Source organism: Phaenicophaeus curvirostris, chromosome 1 (assembly GCF_032191515.1).
Source record: "Phaenicophaeus curvirostris isolate KB17595 chromosome 1, BPBGC_Pcur_1.0, whole genome shotgun sequence".
Taxonomy (NCBI): Eukaryota; Metazoa; Chordata; class Aves; order Cuculiformes; family Cuculidae; genus Phaenicophaeus; species Phaenicophaeus curvirostris.
Window position 1 is genome coordinate 123,037,926 of NC_091392.1, and position 18,537 is coordinate 123,056,462.

An 18,537-nucleotide genomic window follows, 5' to 3' on the forward strand; every position below is an offset into this window, starting at 1 on the left:
CTCTTGGGAGAAGCCCCAGTGCATAATGTCATCCCCAAGCTGACATGTGAAACTGCTACCAGAGAGGTAAAACATAAAGTTGTAATTAAAAACACCAATCATCTTATTGAATAAGTTATAGAACCTTCATGTTTTAGCAACTGACACAGAGATCACTGACAAGAAAACCATGAGGTAACTCTAACAGGTAAGCAGGGTAGAAAGGCTGAGTGAAGACTGTACATGCTTATCCTTTAGATAAGCTTATCCTTTAGATAAGCTTATCCTTTAGATACAAAACGTGATGAACAACACGATTGCTCATCACCCGCTGTCTGAGACCTAGCATGTCCTCAAGCAGCCGTGGCCTCCTCCTGGGCACTCCGTGAGTCCTGGCTGGCCCCGCTACCCCTTAGAGTTGCACTGCCTGTGCAGAGGCAGGAGATCAGAGAGCTGTCAGGCTGCCAGGTGGCCTGTGGCACAAGCAGAGCCCATAAACTCTTTCCTGAAGATCACAAGACATCCCAGAGGTGTATTTTCCTGTACTTCCCTTCCTCCTTTCTCTATCACTCATTTGGAAAATACTGTTTCATGTAATCAGTTTAACTCATATCTGTGTGGCTCCTCTTATTCTTCTGTTTGAACCATATCTTCACACTCGTCTTGCCCCATGACAATGCCCCCGTCCTCACCTCCTCTTTCTAGGACTAGTCTTGTGAAAATTCTTGTGGTAGCTCAGAGCAGGGCTCTGTTTGTAGCATAGGTAATGAAGGAAACCTGTATCGGAATTAGAGATGGTTGCACAGGTTGCTTATTGAGAAGTGTTCTTAGTGTTTTCATGGCTTTGTATGGAAAGTGCCTCATTACTTTCCTGGTTGTAATGTGTGAGCTCTGGAAAAAAATTAACTAAGCTGTAGCCTTTATTTTTAGATGTTGGCTTCTAATGTTAGATTTGATCCTATCAGCTTCTCGGGTACCATTTGAGTTATCTCTGAATTCTTTAATTTATAAACGCCAGCTGCTTGCAGCAGCATAAACAGTGCAGGTCTGTTCCTCCTGTCATCTTTCTGCTTGGAAACACTGCCTGTGCTTCCAGCACTGCATACCAGAAACATCTTGGAGAGGACTGAGAGGAAGGCTCCCATCAGCAATGAAGGTGCTGTTCTCTGATAGCTGCCCACACAGGGTGACTTTTATCAGTGTGAAGTCACAAATTGCTTTGAAAGTGGTGGAAATGCTTCATCTTTGGAGGTGAAGATGGGGAATGAGTAATCGTGTTTTCATTTAACTAGAATAGGACCTAGCACCCAAATACTAAAATAAACAGTTAGACTAAGGATTAATTTAGGATTTTTTTATTCATGCCTTAGAAATACATGATTGCATCTAAGCAATACTTGCTATTCTTCCTTTTTCTTCCTAGTGGAAGCCTCCTGACAATCATTAAGTACTGACTTACTTCTCATGCCTAAAGTCAGTTTTGTGATAGCATAGGGATCTCTTTTTTATTTTCCTTGAGGGATCAATGGTACAGTAAAAGCAAACTTTTTGTATCACCTGATGATGACTTTGATTTAATTTCTGTATCTGCTACAGATTTTCTTTCTAATTCCAGAAGTCTTTTAATTTCCTATGTTCCATTCTTGACCTAGATAGGATGGGATAATATATCTTGTCTCTCAGCCTTTGTCTGTCATATGTGTTCAGTGGACAAGCTTTTTTGGCTTGTTTTGTTTGAATATGAAAAACTTAAGTGTCTGTTGTTTTGACCAATGTTTCAAGGTAGTACTCTGTTAGGAATATTAGCTTGCACAGAACATTGTATATTTGACTATAAGTAGATACTTCAACAGGAAAAAAGTATCCGTTTTGTTTTGCTTTTATCCGTGATGATACAAACAGAAGAGCTATGATAGCTGTGCTGCAACAATTTAGGCAAATTGAAAATAGACGGAAATAATAAAGAAAGGGTTGTTCAGAAATGGCATTTTCAAAATGTGGTCAGATTACTTGTCCACTGACATTTCATCCAGAGTTTGATGGGCAACATTTAATGTCCACAGTTATTTTAAAAATTATATCATAACAGTTTCTATTTGTTTATGCCAGGCCATAATTTTCTGTAGTAGTTACAGAGCAAACAGGAAACAAAGGTCCTGTTTCACAGAGATTACAAGCTAAATTTAGATACCATATAATGAGTGATATCAGGCAAAAGCAGATTTTGATGTACATTGTGTCCAATGTCTTTTTCTAAAATGAATGCAATATGCAAAGTACATGTATTGGAACCTGCAGTTGTTCTTGGACAACCTAGTTAAGCACCCTAGAGTACATATGGCCTACAGATTATATTTTGGTTATCCTCAATATAAATTTATGCTGGGTTTAGTTTGGCTTTAGTTGGGAATAAACCAATAACAAAAGCGTTTTGCACAGCCCCAAAGCTCCTTTGCAAGTCCAACCTGAGTAAATAGTCTGTGTACGAGCGGTCCTAAGACTTTGCTGGGTGGTTGCACCAGCTGGTGGTTTCATTTTGTTATGTATACCAAATCATCATCATGGTGACTTATGAAATACTGTAGATAGTCCAAATAATTTAATTTTATTACTGTTTTCAGGACCGTAAGCATATGAGTATGGCGGCTCTGAGGCTTTTCAATTTTTATTTAGTGAATAGCAATGTTCATAGGATTATTTCAGCCTTTATCATGCAAAAAAAGTGAAGGAAAAGGACGTAGCGAAAAAATTCTGGAGACTAGCTTGTCTTTCTTATAAGCAGGCCTGTTGCATGATAGGTAGGAGGATGGCCCATCAGAGGTCAACTAGGACAATCCCCAACTGAGTAGTAGCAAGGGAGAATAGATGTTGAACAGGCTTATATGGGGGAGAAATTGGTGGCATCTGGACTTGGTGGAATTTAGAACATGAAACAGAATATTTAGAGAAGTTTTTATTTCATTAAATTTAAATTGGATTGGAACCCGCATACAGAAGAGGAAACGCCAATGCCATGGAAGTTTTTCCTGGAAGTGTCAGATTGTGTTTATATCTGCTTCATCTTCTTAAGTGTAGAAATGAGTGCAGTACTCCAGATAAAGAGATGCATACCTGCTCTTGTAGGTGAGTGAATAGAGCTCTGAAGTTGACTCCCAGATGACCTCCAGTAACATAATTTTTAATGTCAAATAATACAAGGAAGAAATTTTCTGTTTATTCATTGTAAAGTGAATCAAGGACTGTTGCAGCCTTCGAATTTCGTATTTATGGATTTTGTGGGTAGTGGAGCTTCCTCTGAGGAAATTATTTTGATTTGTGAAGAAGAAAATAGAAATACAAACGGTATGCAAAACTCTGTTTAGTAACTTGGTGCCTGATATTCACTCATTTGCAGAATTCCTAAGTTCACTGTAATTTTCTATGCATTTTGATACTCTGAGATTTCCCACAGTCTTGCCCAAAATAAATCAGTGTTGAGATTAACAAATGCAGATATATTTGAAAAGCAAGCCTTAGCCTAAACTCAGTAGGAGTTACGGTGACATTAAAAAATATACACTGTAAATATGAGTGTACGATGACAACACAAAGTTATGTGATACCAAGAATTCTGAAATGCATTGCTTGTATGCCTCATTAGGTAGGTAATGAATTTCATACATTTCAGGACTTAAAATGCCAGACCTACCATTATGTTTTTGCATCAGTAAGTATGGAAGTCTATGAAAGCTGATGTACTTTAATAATGCTAATAGAATTCTTGTTTATGTTCAGAGAAAGTTGATTATCATTTCACTTTTTTAATGTCCTATTTTTAAATACGGGCACAGACAAGTCATATTTCTTCTGAATAAAATGTTTTCTTAAGTATTTTGTAGATAAGTTGATTATTACAAGTGCTATCATCCATGAACAGAAATTAGATTTATAATTATAAATTATTTTCCCTCTAATAGCATAAGTAACCAAAATCCTTTAAAAAATATTACTGGACATTTGTGCAAAGATAAATACTAAAATACATAGTCCTATCTAATTAATAATTATATTTCTAAGAAAAGACAGAAATTAATGATATTTTTTTCCTATTAAATTCTTTGAAAACTTTTCTATAAACTTTAAACTGAAATGATTGAATCCCTTACATATTCATTCATCTAGTTAATCAGATTAGTCATAATCTCATGGCTTTGATTTGGGAACCTTCTATCAGTCTAAATATCATTTCTAAATTTAATGTAAGTCTTCATAATTATATCATGTATATTTAAGAAAGTAGCTAAATTCAATAATACAGTAGCTATTTTCTCTATACAACGAAGGAAATTGAATAAAGCAAACATTTTGAAAGATGATTAAATCATTACAGCAAGGGAGCCTTCTGTTTTTTCAGTTAGTACAATGTTACTGAAAAAAATGTTATTTTTTATATCATCCAAATATGAGAGTCTCTGCAGAAAAAAATAATTTAATTAACTTCTCGTGGCTTGTCCATATGCATCCTGCTCCTGCAGTCAGGAAAGCACCACTCCTGACTCTGCATCCTGCTTGATCAGTGTGACTGACTGTGCTGATCTCCATGAATGTCCTGCTCTGCTTCTCAAGATTGTGATGACAATAGAGAGGTATCAGAAGTTCATTCCCTAAACTATCTGTCCATCTCCCTAGTCAAAACTTCCCTGCATATGTATATACATGTTTTGGTTTCTGTAGGTTTCTAAGAAAATTGCACTTAGGTTTGTTGCAAATTTCATATTTAATCCTGAAGAATCTTAATTCTTTTTAGGATAAGTGGTAATTTCTTACATTAAAATTTTGCATATTGTATAAAAATTTAGAATGCAAAGCAGATGGTTTTCCACATCATTCATATCATGATTTGTTTTCCTTTTTCATTTAGTGAAAAAAATGATCATGAATACTTAATTTGAAAGGTTATAAATGTTATAGACATAAATACTTTTAAATATTTGACAAACTAGTGAATGCTTTCTGAAGGGCCTGTTTTCCAAGTAATAAGCTCTTGCATGCTCTTCTCAGTGCTCAGTCATGGAAGTTGCTTTTTGTTTGTTATAAAAAACTGATTTCTTTAGATGTGCTACCAGCTTAGTCTGGTCTCTAACTCCCACTCTGTACAGAAAGGTATAAAGCATGCTTCACAGTGCTGAAGAATTATTCACTTGGTGCTTAGAGGAAACCACTTGACAGTTTTCAGTTCATTCTGTTTGATCTGGCACTTCCAAAGGAATAGAGTGACCTTCATTAGTTTGACCATATGGAAGTGATTTTTAGATAAAAGAAAAATAGGCTTACCCTAGTGAAACAAAACTAAATTAAATCTTAGAGTTGTGATAGCTGAAAATAATTATCCCCCAAAAGTATCAAAGCACAAAATGAGATTAGGAGTGCATATGGGTTTAAAATAAACATTTAAATGCACTGAAATCTCTCTTATTGCCTGTCTTTCTTAAACTCTGAGATGCCAAGGAAGGTAACAAACTTCCTTCTTGGTCTTTCATGATGTGACAGGTCTCTCAGGTGCATTTTCATTGCTCTTTGTTACCCCAGAAAGACAATTGAAGGCTCAGAGCACTTCTTCCTGGTTTCCCTTGTGGTACCTTTCATCTCTAGGCTATTGCACAAGTGTATAGAGGATTACTGTTCCTTCCTTCTTCCAGGTATTATTCATTCACCTGTTTACATGTGGTTTAATTTGTGTATGTACTTTCTGTTTTGCCTAAATTTTTTCTAAGCCGTAGGCTTTTATTTTTAAAAAAAATCTGTCGTTGCATATTATGGTGAAACAGAGTAATCTTTCTATAAATACCTTATTGATTTATGGTGCATAAAAGCCACATCTTACCTCTTAGTGGCATAAATAGCAGACTTTACATTAAGCTAGATATTCTAAGTAACCACACTAATATTAATTTTTAGTTTATTGGCTAAGTGCTCTTATCACATTACTGACGATCTATGGAATGCATACCATGTCTTAGATGACACATTATTAGTGGTTTCCCATGTTTAGTTAAAGTGTTGCCATAACTTTCTGAGGACTTTGTTTAATAAGTATGACTTTTATAAGCCTCTGAAAAAGATTAAGAGAAATACTGCTCTATGAGAAAAGATAAAGAAGGACAGATGAAGCATAAATTACTCTCTGAGTAGGCTGGCTCCAACTGTTCTCTACTCTACATCTCCACAATGATGGCCTAGAGGCAGCAACTTAGTAGATATTATAACTGTTCCTATAACTGCTTAAGTACTTCAGAATTTAGAAAAGAAATGTTTTAAACTTGTCCCCGTTTGACTCTGCTCTACCATCCAAATGTTCTCCCTGGACTGTTCTCCCTCAGATTCATGACTGTTCATAGGGATGTCAAGGGTTGTCATATGATAGAATTCATTAAAGTGATTCCTTCTTGAATGATAAGACTCAGGTCAGATACCTCCTGTTCCGAAAGGCAGCAGAAGGGAAAGTAGAGCACTTTCAGCAAGAAATAATTGACAAATGGAGAACTTCAATGGAATCTTTCTCCTAGGGGAAAAAAAAATAGTTTAGGTTTATTTGCTTAGAGCAATACAGTAATGAGAAGCAAGGTAAGCACACGATAAGACAAAGCATAAATGATGATTTAACTGTGATTCCACTCATGTGGTTTACAGAAAACTGAGCCAAAAATGGAAAGCATCAGAAAACCTTGCATGCAGTACATGACTGTTGTGCTTTCAGAATGGTCTTGTAGCTCAGTGAAAAACATATCTTTTTCCTCATAATTTGTTTATCTCTATTATGTGGGGAATGATACTGTTTAGCGGAGGAAAAGGAAAAGAGTAAAAAGGTGCAGTTGCCTGCTCTGTTCCTGTTTAAATTCATATTTTCTAGTTCCTCCATCGTACCTCTCAGAAAACCTGCTTGCTGTTTAGCAAGACACACTTAAAATTTTTAGGATGGGAAAAAATAGCATTCTATACAGCCACAAAAGTCTGACCTATCTAAATTTTATAAGGATAAATGTATAGATTATTTAAAAGAGGAAATACGTAACAGGTGGCTATCCAGAACATTCAGAGAAAAGTATAATGTGGGGCTGCATCTCCAACAGAAATGAATCACACGTATCAAACTGTTCAGAGATGAAGCTTAAAATGTATACTTATGCTTGAAAACAGTTTTGTAAAGGATTTAAACTCTAGGGAGGTATACGGGTAGTCTGTATGGTAATATAAGTAATTTTCAGGATAGCATGTGATTGGAAAAAAATCTTGTGTTACTGGCTTCGAAGCTGTGGTAGTATGCATCCAGGGCACCAAGTGACAATGCTGAGCTTGGGCAGTTTTTCACCTCTCACTCCCCCAAATCTAGGGGGATTTTGTTTTCGGCATTTACAATATTACAGTCTCTTCATAATGAGTTTAGCTCTGCATACTGGAACAGGCTGCCCAGGGAGGTGGTTGAGTCACCTTCCCTGGAGGTGTTTAAGGCACAGGTGGATGAGGTGCTGAGGGATATGGTTTAGTGTTTGGTAGGAACGGTTGGACTCAGTGATCTGGTGGGTCTCTTCCAACCTGGTTATTCTGTGATTCTGTGATTCTGTGATACTATCCTTTCTTGCTGTCTTCTGCTTGTAGTGCCGGCTGGTACATGCACTGTCATATAAAGCGTACTTGCTGTACATGGTTGTACGCACTGCAAACCATGTTCAGACCAGGGCTGCATCCAGTTCTGTAGTAGATTTTCTGAACCTACAACAACATAAGCCACCAATTTCTTAATCTGTTATAGTTTATACTTAACATTGGCCACGGAAGTTGTTATAATTAGCAGAGTATATAATCAGTTTTATTCTTTATTCTTCATTCTGCTTACCAGAGACAGCCATTCTGTACAGCCATTGTGTTTAAAGGCTACTCAGTAAGCTAAAAATGAAGATCTCAGTTACTCTTTTTTCTTTCAATGCATTGAGTGTTTCATATTGCTAAATGTCATCAGGGGAAACATTTAAGATGTGAGACTTTGTGACAAAAATATGAAACTATGCATATGCAATTTTTCTGAATTGGCTAGATGTCAAGCTCAGTATGTCTTTTTATCATTATTGTTGTTACAAGGTATAAGTAAATTGAAACACTCAAAGATGCATACAAAACAATTTTCATTTTTCGGCTAAGGAATATCAGTAGCTGGTTTTGGTAACATAAATTATAACTGTCCATAATTCTGCTGTTTTCCTGTTATATCCTACAGCAGATTAGATTGCATTAGTACCTCTAGTCTTCAAATCTATGAACCTACAGTGAAAAAATTAATTTTATAGGAAGATGTCAATATATTGACAACAATGCTTTTGGAAAGCACTCTCTTATAGAGCAAAATGAGTTTACATAATTTGTTGGTCAAGGACAGTGGAAATTTTCTACCTTGCAAATTCTGTTGCTATTCACTTATTCACTTTTTTTTGGAGTATGTACTGGATTCAATGGACTTATCAAACTGGCATGGAATGATTGCTTTTTTCATCTTTGCATAGGCTAAATGTAACATAATAACATGAAAATTATTTCTGCTGTGACTGATAACTTCTTCTCAGACTCCTGTTGTTTCCACTGGCCTTATTTTATAAATAGCAGAGAGTAAACTCAGCAGAGAGTGTTACATTTGTCTTATCAATGATATGAACTCTTAATAGAGAAAAAAGAGATTTACTTTTGTTTGTTTCATTATACCTAAGTATGAAAAAAGTATAAAAATTTTTATTAATAAACAAAACTGAACCTTAAGCCAGCAGTCTGCTTTACTGAGAATGTTTTTTCCTCCATGTACTGAATCAATAATAACCAGGTTGAAAAATAGTTATCTGGTGTTTGATTGCTTTAAATGCAGTTTTCTACTTTGTTATTGCTTCTAATAACTTACTAAATCTGTGGTAGAATTTCTTTTGCCCATCTTAGTGATATAATCACTATTGAATAACCGGTGAATAATAGTGATGCAAAAATAAATTGAATAGCAACCTTGAAATAACACACTGGCAGAATCTCACCGTACCCCTAAGTTATTCATTTGAGAGAGTTCAATATTGAACTGGGAGTGGTTGGAACCGTGCTGGAATGCTTTCAAGTAAGCAAGCACAAAACTTGTGTAGGTGAAGTACAATGAGGACTTCTGCCTGGAGCACTGTGATTAGAAAATGGATGGGATTTGGGCTTCACATCAGGAAATAACCTGTTTCATGTACTTTTTTTTTTTTTATGATGCTTGGTTTAGATTTGTTAATTGTCAAATATTTTCTTGTTTTTATATTCAAGTAAAATTAGTTAATGGGCACATGGATTGATAAAATAATTTTAAATAACTTCTTTTCTTTAGGCCTGTGTAGAAAAGATTGCTTTTTTTTTATTTTTCAGATTGACCATATGTAGACTGCTTGAAAAATAAATGCTATGCTGAACAATTAAGAATCCTCTTGAGAAATTACAAATACTGATTCTTATAATAAAGATATTTTGCTGTTGCCAAATTTGGTGGACGGGGGTTGGAATGTGTACAAAGAGAAAGTGCCAGACTTAAAAAGAGATTAGGCTTTGAAATGGAGCAACTACCGAACTAGGGGGGTAAAAGCCTTTTCTCATCATTTCTAAGTATCTAACATTCCTGTGCTTCAGTGATATTAATAGTGCACATGGAACCGTATTTGTTCTGTCTGCCTAGGTGTTTTCAATGTGTAGTCATTACAGTATGTATGTGATGTTGCAGTGATATATAAAAGATAAAGATCAGAGTCTAATCTCAATAATACGCTATTTTAATCCAGAGTGCAGTAAGGACAATTGCATTACTTATTCCTTGCAAAGTCTACCTTTTTAGGCATGGTAAATACTCATGCTCAGGTTTCTAGACATTTTGTAATCTTCTCAATAACCTTTTGTCTGGTTTTGGTTTTTATATATATATATATTTAATTTATTGAATATTATTTGTTGAAAGCCTTAAATTCAAGGTAGGCAGTAGCAATCATTTTTTTTTCTTTATTTCTCCAGAACTTGGGCAATTCCATTTCTGGAACAATAGATTCACATTCCATTGATTCTTCTATTTTTCTGGTTTCGGAACTCTTATTTCTTATTTCTAGGGTTATCTTCCTGGTCCCAGGTAAGAGTGATTGAACTTAGGAAGAAATTGGTTTTCCATCTGCTGAATCTCATATTTTCATTGTAACCTTAAGGATTCTATAAAGTCTTGACTGCCATAATAACCCTTCCAAGGCTATAGGCAGTGTTAGCCTGAAATAACTTTATACCAAGATTCCTCATTGCTATCTTATAAAACGCACTTAAAAATTTTCATAAACCTATTCCTGTTAGTACCCAGTTAGAGAAAGCCTTTCATATGTGCCAGTGCCCTTGCACAAGCCCCCCATGTTGTTCAGAATATTTTAAAAATTATCTTCTGCTGTCCAGCAACATTATTTTATAGCAATTCTCTAATCCTTCTCATCTGCAGTCAGTAACTCATTAGCTATAGGTGAGGGGTTCATGAGTTGCTCAGGTCAGTTCTAACACAATATACACTCAAATTAGATATTCTGGACTTTTTTGTTTAACGTAAACCTATAAATGGTATTCATCTTTACTTCTGTGGGAAACATCCCTCTAAAAAGTGTCCGCAGGAGCAAAATGCATCCTGATGAGACAGTGATTTACCTGGTTTTCAGCACATTTTGGAGGCGAAGTATCATATTTAAGCTTTAGAAGCTTGGGGCGGTTTGTTATTCAAAAGCAAATAAATAGTCCTCATTCAAATGGGAGCATCATTTAGAAGATGTAAATTTACAGTAATGAAGGGATTTTTATGTTACCTTGAACTAAATAATGTTGTCATAATTATCCTCTCTACTAAGTTATCTCTACACACTTGGTCTGCACAGTTTATCATATTCTAGGTCAGGAAGGCCATTTACATTTACATCGCAATTATGTAGATGTCATGGTATTTTTATCCCCAACTGAAGTACTTTGTTAAGCGGGTTTTGTCACTCACTGGCTCAAGAGAACAACATTTCTATATTTTTCAGTTCAGATTACCTAGTAAATTCCTAAACTCTTCAATGCCAATCTGTAATAAAGCAAAAGTATTAAGTATTACATGTGTAATTTTTTAAGTGTCCTTGTCAGAAGTTTTTCTTTTCCTTCTTTTTGAGGGAGATAACCCAAGTATTTTTATGAGGAAACGTGTTTCATAGATTTGGAACTTGTGTATTCATAGTCACTTGTGTAAATGGGCTTCTGAGATGTCCTGAGTACAGCTTTTATTATGAAGTTTCATTCCCCTCTTGGGTGGGAGAATTGGTCATCATGGAATTCCAGGACTGTGGTATGGGATGAAAAACTCAATCTTACTGAGAAAAGCACAGTCCCTAGAGAAGGACTGCTAAGATTTAGATACAAACCTCATGAGACATTAGGGAACAGATCCATCTACCACTGTTTTTATCTTTATTGATAAGAATTATCAGCGTTTCTTACTTAAAGCCACTACTAGGAAAAATGAATATAGTTATAGACCCAGTTTTCTTTTGAAACAGTTCTACCACAGAATTTTCATCCATCTCTTATTTCCTCCCCCAACCCCCCACCACCAAAAAAAAAAGCCAAAACCCCATACCAACAAAGAAATTTATAATAAAACAAAAGTAGATGGGATTTTTGTAGCATTTTCCATGGACAGCTGATATAAACAAGCTATTATACTTTTGTCAGCTCTGTACCAAAATCTCCAGACTGCCAGGAATCAAAAGATAACGCACGGAATGTCTGAGTCTGTGGAGGAAGGAGCTTGAGTAGTTATTTGCAGGAAATAGGTGACAGCTTTCGCCCATTATGCCAGCAACACTGTGCAAAGTGCCTGTGGTGTCGTTGTCCCCTAGACTTCCAGAACAACCCTTGAGCCACAAGTTGTAGCCATAACACAGAGATTTTACTTGAGCAGTTCAGGAATACTTTTCTTCACCCTTCCTTTAAACCACAATCTATTGTTTCAACTGTATCCTAAAGCTTACATGAGAAATACTCATCATGATAGGGCAGAGAAATGAGTTGTTGCTTTGTGACCTTTGTATACAGTTTTCTGATATGAGGGGCTAGATTTGTTTCATATTAAATGTAAGTGTTTGGGCATTAGGCTATCCTTGCTGTGCTCTGATTGTGCTTTCTGTTTTCTAGTTCTGTTCTTCAGCTCCTTTTGCATTTCCTTTCTCTTGAACGTGTTCCTAAGTGTGTTTACTCAGTTTTTCTCCCTAAGCTTGAGCAGGGTATGGGGAAAGTTTTTCTTCTCTTTCTCTAAACCTCAGCTAACTCCATGGAAAGATCTTTATCCTTTCTTTGGCCTGCACTATTCTGGTTAATCCTGCAGCGAGTGACACAGTGTTGGAACTGCTCAATGATAAATTCAGTTCTTTTCTGAGTAGTCTAGGGATCGCTGTTCCCTTCCCTAGAAGGCCTCAATGTAGTGACACAGTCTTCAAGAAAGTATTGAGAATGAAGTTTGTGCTGACTAACCTCGGGGAATTAGAAAAAAAAAAAAAAAGCCTATTTCTTCATGTAGTGCAGAGATTTTGTCATTTGTGGAGGTTTCCTGATCCTATGGATGAGTCTGACGCTGGGTGCTAGACAACACTAATTGTCAGTGATTTTAGTGATCATTAATTTCCCACAAATCACATTTTGTTCAAATAGTGGATAAAACTAATCATTATTTTATAATTAACATCAACATTTAAGAAAGAGTTTTAGACACAGTAAGCATAAAATAAAGTGTAGCCATGATTCTAGCTCAAAATAAATCTTTAAGTTATATTGTGGAATGGACTTGTTCTTCAGAAAATATTAAACATTTTATTGGTTTGGTAAGAATGAAAAATAATTGTTGATGCTTTTCTTCAGATGTGATCCTGCTTCATAATGATTTTTGATGCATGAACATGGCATTTCTGGCTGCATATGCATTGAAACACATGCTGTGTACCTACATAGTGTCACGCTGTGTGACCCAGAAGAGTTTATCTGTTCTTCTTTCCTAAACTCATATCGTCAGTTCTAGAAACATTCAAATACTTATTTTTAATCCCATTTAAAAGAAAAAAAAAAAAGAAAAAAAAGAAGAAAAGAAAGAAGTAGCTTTTAAATGACTCAGCATGTGTTTTTCCTTTGTGTTTCACCAGTTGAAAAGATACAGAGCCAGTGGGATGAAGTGCATGGACACCTCCAAAGCCGGAGACAGCAGCTTCAAGAGATGTTAAAGGATTCAACGCAATGGCTAGAAGCTAAACAAGAAGCTGAGCGGGTTCTTGAACAAGCAAAAGTGAAACTTGAGTCATGGAAAGAAATTTCCTACACCGTGGAAGCTCTGAAAAAGCAGAACACTGAGCTTAAGGTCACTACTGAGAATTAAAGTATTTCCTCTTCAGTTAATGGGATTGTTAAAGAAAATGCCCTCAATTGGAAAATGTACATTAAGAACAACCTCTTTATCCCATATTTCCCACAAAAAAAAAAAAAATAGAGATAAAGTAATTTACAAAGTCTAAAATGTGGGTCACGCAATTCTTGAATGTAATTGATCTTATCAGCCACAACAAATAGCTGACTGATTTTGCAGGAAGAATACCTACATTTTCAGCACAAGTATTTCTCCTTTCTTCTGTACAGCAGCCTCGGCTGTGGCACTGGTGCTGTAGACTGGGAAATCCTGTACTATCGATATGACTATCTGCACTAATAATGAAACTGTAAAAGTTGTCTGGAAGTGGTTAAGAAAAGGGGGAAAAACCACAAACAATAACAAACTTTATTGAGATATTTTGAAAGTCAAGAATTTTAGATCCGCCACAAGATAACCCTACTGGCTTCAACCTTGGCAGCATTATTAACTGCAAAAAAACCTCTGAAATGGCTGCTCTTGTGATTTTAGCACACATGTTGTCACATTTTAAGTGTTAAAATGTGCACCTGAGTTGACTTATGCAGCTGAGCTATATCTTAATTCAAATATACCCTAACTGCTGCAACAGTTATTAAGGGTCTTGTTATGGAAATAGTAATACTTTCGTGACATTCTTTATTAATCAATTTTGAAAACAGCTGTTTCAGATTAATAATACCTAATTTTCTGGTTGGGGAAAAACAAGATTGAAAACAACCAGTTGATCAGCCTTTTAAACTGAGTCCTGCCTCTATGTAAATGAAATGTTACATTTTAGTCATTTGGAAGAATAGTTACACAATTTTTTCTGGTATGTTCTCCTCTCCTGCTCACCAGATTTTTACTTTTTTAAACTCTTACCACTCAGCTGTTTGGTTAAAATTTGCAAACTTAGAACAGACTTATTTGCACAGCTGAATGGTAATGAACTGCTGTGAAGAAATCTGGGATGAGGTTCTCATCAACTGCTTTTTGCCAGCAGAGAAAGTATGCATATAACCGCATGATTGGTCTTCAGCTATCTGCATCATCACTTAGTCATTGCCTTTCTCATATTTAGGAGTAGACACAAAATCTGTTGGGGTTTTTGCTTGCCTTTTTTTTTTTCCTGCAAGAACCATAAAAATGTTCATCAGCCCATTGTTTTAGGGCTGAGAAGTGGTTAAGTTTTCTTATTTAAGATTTTACCGTAACAGTCATTGCTTGGGAAAGGTGGATTATGGTAAACAAGAGCAATCACTCACTAATGTATTTGAAAGAGTTATAGATTATGTATACTACTGTCATTCAGCATAGAGGGCTCTCATTTGTCACTGTCTTTCTGCAGAGATAGAGTTCTGGCTTCTGTCCAGTGTTTGGTTTATAAAAAAAGAAAAAAAATAAAAGGCTTCAACGAAGTCGATGTCCCAGCTCTGCACAGACTCAATTAATGAAAAAAAACAGTTCTGTGCAAACAGTCTTACATCATTGTGTTGGCGTGTCTTATGTCTTGAACACAAATTACTTAACTAGGAAAATAATTGAAAATATAATTTTAGAAATGGATTTTATGTCGACTTTTTTTACAAGAATATATGAGGTTTAGATGAGCTTCATCTAGGAGTGTATGTTTTTTAAAAACACTATGGGGGTTTTGGATCAACGTTCTCCAAGGAGAGAAATAAAAATATGCCCCCCTTCTCCTACTTCCCTCAAGTTACAAAGTATTCTAGTATGCTTGTTTATAGAATGTGTATCTATGTTTAAAGAAAGGTTTTAGAAGGATACCTGCAGATTCTTTTCACTGCATCTTTAAAAGAGATTAAACACTTGGGCTGTCAGCATTTTCAGCCATTCCCATCCTAGTCTGTATACAATCTGATGTGCTGTGTCAAGTTACGGACATTAGTTTATAATTATTATTTCAGTGTCACGGCTAGTCCATCTTAGTTTGCTGTGCTCACATGATATTATGAATATCAACAAGCTCCACTGTTGCAGGGCTGTTTACTTTAATTTGCTTTGTTTTGCCTACCTTTCTCCAAGAAATCTGGAAAAAAAATCACCTCTGTCTTAGAGAAGGGGGTGGGTATTCTTTTTTCCTTCTTCCCTCCACCCCCGACTTTCTTTTGTGCCAGCCTTCCTAGAGGAATTATCTTTGTCTACCAGTAATTCCTATTGTGTCAAATCCCTCATGAAAGCTTCTCAAATGTGACAGCATCAGCTGTTGTGTTCATGCTTGAGATAAGGGGTCATGAATTCTAGGGAAATGGAAGTCTTTTTTGAGTTTAGCAGCTTTATATTTCTTCTGTACAGTATTATCTAAACTGAAGGACTCTGAAATACATCAAGTCCTCAAAATAAATGGTTTCCAGGCTTCCGTGCCAAACACATATATTTTGATGTTATCCCCTGAATATGTAGAGTAAGTATGCTGTCTTTTGGCTTGCTGTTATACTGATGAAAATAAAGCTGTCATTTCTGTTCATTTGTGTTGAGGGAAAGAGAGAGGTCAGTGTGAGTCTAAAATAAATTCTTCAGACATATTCATTTTGTCAGCTTTGTATCTCAACACAGCTTGGTGTGAGAAAGTAGTCATCAAGTGTTCTTCTGATTTGTTTGTTAAACATTATAGGTCTGCTTGAAGACAGCTGAGTCAATGCAAAGGTTCCCCTCTGCTCCAAGTAAACTTTTAATCCATGCTTGTGCTGATGCTTTTCTGTAAGTGCATACTTACGGATGAGTAAATGGTAAACTCAGCAATACCAGTCTTTTGATTCTTTACTTTTTTTATTGTGCCAGAACAAATCAAAAATCTGTGAGCGGCTTGTATTTGGCCAATGATGTTTTTAATAGAATCTGATGATTTTGTTTCTGACACTTAAAAAAAAAGAAGCAAAGTGCCATATAGTTGATAATTAAAAATGTCATTCCTTTGAATCAGAGGTTAATTCAGAGCTAATTTGCTGAGGATTAAGGCCTTTTTGATTTTGGTTTTTTTTTCAGTTTGATATTTGAGAAATAAATTCTAATTATGGGGCTTTTATACAGAGAATCAGAATATGGCATTCTGGCCAATTAGAGTCTTTACTCATTAAAGACCTGTTTGTTATTGTTTATTAAATCATGACTGCAGATGGTTAACTCAGCAGGCTGAAGGTTATAAGTGTATAAATAGTACACAGTCATATTTCAGCTCCTCTCCAGCTACTGTAAAACTGGTCTCTTCTTAGTGTGATACTGAGAGTATGTTAAAAAAATATACACCTGCTAGGATTGCCAGTTTACTCCTTAGCTTCTTGTTTTGTTAAGAGCTAGTGAGGCATTTCTTCTCACTCTTGTACTAGTTTAGCTAGAATGACCAAAGTGAAAAGGAGGAATGATGGAGATAAAGGCTTCCTTCCTTTCCTTCTTTGACCACCTATTTCTTGTTCATTTAAATAAGAAATTAAATAACAGCCTGATTACATCCCCGTGCTCTGTTGGGATTCAGGAGGCCAGGCAGCCTTCAGCTGGCATAGCCTGGAGAGTGAACTTTGTGTCCTGGTTTTGTAGGTAAGACTGAGGCTGTCTTATTTACCTTTGTCTTCTTCTTGCAGGAGACTAACTCACTGAGTATTCTTTTGCCACTCCCTGTGTACCAATATAGGATGAAGTTCAGTCTCAGCATTTCGTGGATTTTTATTATTCCAGGGTTGACAGCATGTTGCTTTGATTTTAGTAAAACAATTAAGAGTTAAGTTAATGTTATTTAGTATGAGACAGACACTGAAAAAAAATTTCTTGCTTAAAAAAAAAAAAAGAAGTATATAAATAAAACATGCTATAGATATATAGAAAAAAGGACTTAAAGACAACTTGATTTTCTAGATTTGTGATATATATACCCGCTTGGTGTGGAAATTTACATGCTAAGATTTAGATGATGCTGTGCATGCATATTGCTATATTTGAACTTCCATGCATCATTTATTTTGTTCCACTGGGCAATGCTGGGATAGGAGAAAGCCCAACTCTAATTTCCTTTCTTGTTTTTAATCAAGGCTCCTTAATTACACAGATTTTCTTACCAACAACATCAGCTAGTCTCTTGTAATTAAAAATTAAAATATATATATATGTACACCTAAGTAACATGATAAATGTACAACCATAATTCTTCAAGCCTTTTAATGCACTCAGCAAGTTTCAGTGATGACATACACAAAACAACGAGAATACTTTAAAAAATGTCAAAATGAAATTAAGGTATTGAAGTGTTTTCCTTTTAAAAAAATCGAATATGCTGTTGGATACCTAAAAGATAAAAGAGACTTAAAAATATAAAAGGAAAAAAAGAGAAAAAGATAATGCCAAAAATTTAATTCTAAAATTTTCATTATAATCAGTTAAGATAGGAATCAATGGGCCTCAGGTAGGAAAGACAGGTGGAACATGTACCGCAGCTCTTTGTTCCCAGTGTCTGCGCACAGAGCAAAGTTGAAGCAAAGCATGCACTCCTCAAAGTTGTTGACAAATTACATACCAATTTCCACTAAAGTAGAAAATACAAATTGTTTCTGTCGGCAAAGCTCTCTATATTCATCATTTCTTTCCTGAGTGATGATCTAGTGTTGTAATGTCAGGAAGTTAATGGATTAATGTTGAAGTTAATGGTGAGAACACCAGTTTTGGAAATAGCCTTGTAATGGATCTTTCCATGTTTTTATTATAAAACCAGCTTTGGAAGGTTTTATAAGGTCATTTGTATTCACATGGGGCTGGGTAAAAAGAACTTATTTTCAAAATAAAGTTTACAGGCCATTAATTTACAATACAGACAAAATGTTATGGTAACTTTTGTATGTATTGCAGTGAATACCCAGTCTGCTGTGATTCTTTGGCTGGGAAAAAAGTAGCTGTATTCATGCATAACTTTAAACAAAGAGGAAGGTAGAGCATAGTAAGGACAGATAGGCCTAAACATAGATGCTTGCTATAAAATAGCTACAAAACTGAGATGATAAACACTGTAGAATTTATTTAATTTTGGGTTAATGTATTATGTTATACTTACATAAACATTACCATTTAATGTAGTTATGAGATGAACACAT

The 18,537-nt window shown here is 35.5% G+C and overlaps 1 protein-coding gene across 4 annotated transcripts in view; it reads left to right on the forward strand.

Annotated features, from left to right (window-relative positions):
* Positions 1–18,537, forward strand: part of DMD (dystrophin) — a 1,224,073-nt gene that overhangs the window by 929,138 nt on the left and 276,398 nt on the right. For all 4 annotated transcript variants that reach the window (XM_069873469.1, XM_069873460.1, XM_069873489.1 and 1 more), the window contains one exon: positions 13,203–13,414. In XM_069873469.1, coding sequence (XP_069729570.1) covers positions 13,203–13,414 — 212 coding nt within the window. The remainder of the gene's footprint in view (positions 1–13,202; positions 13,415–18,537) is intronic.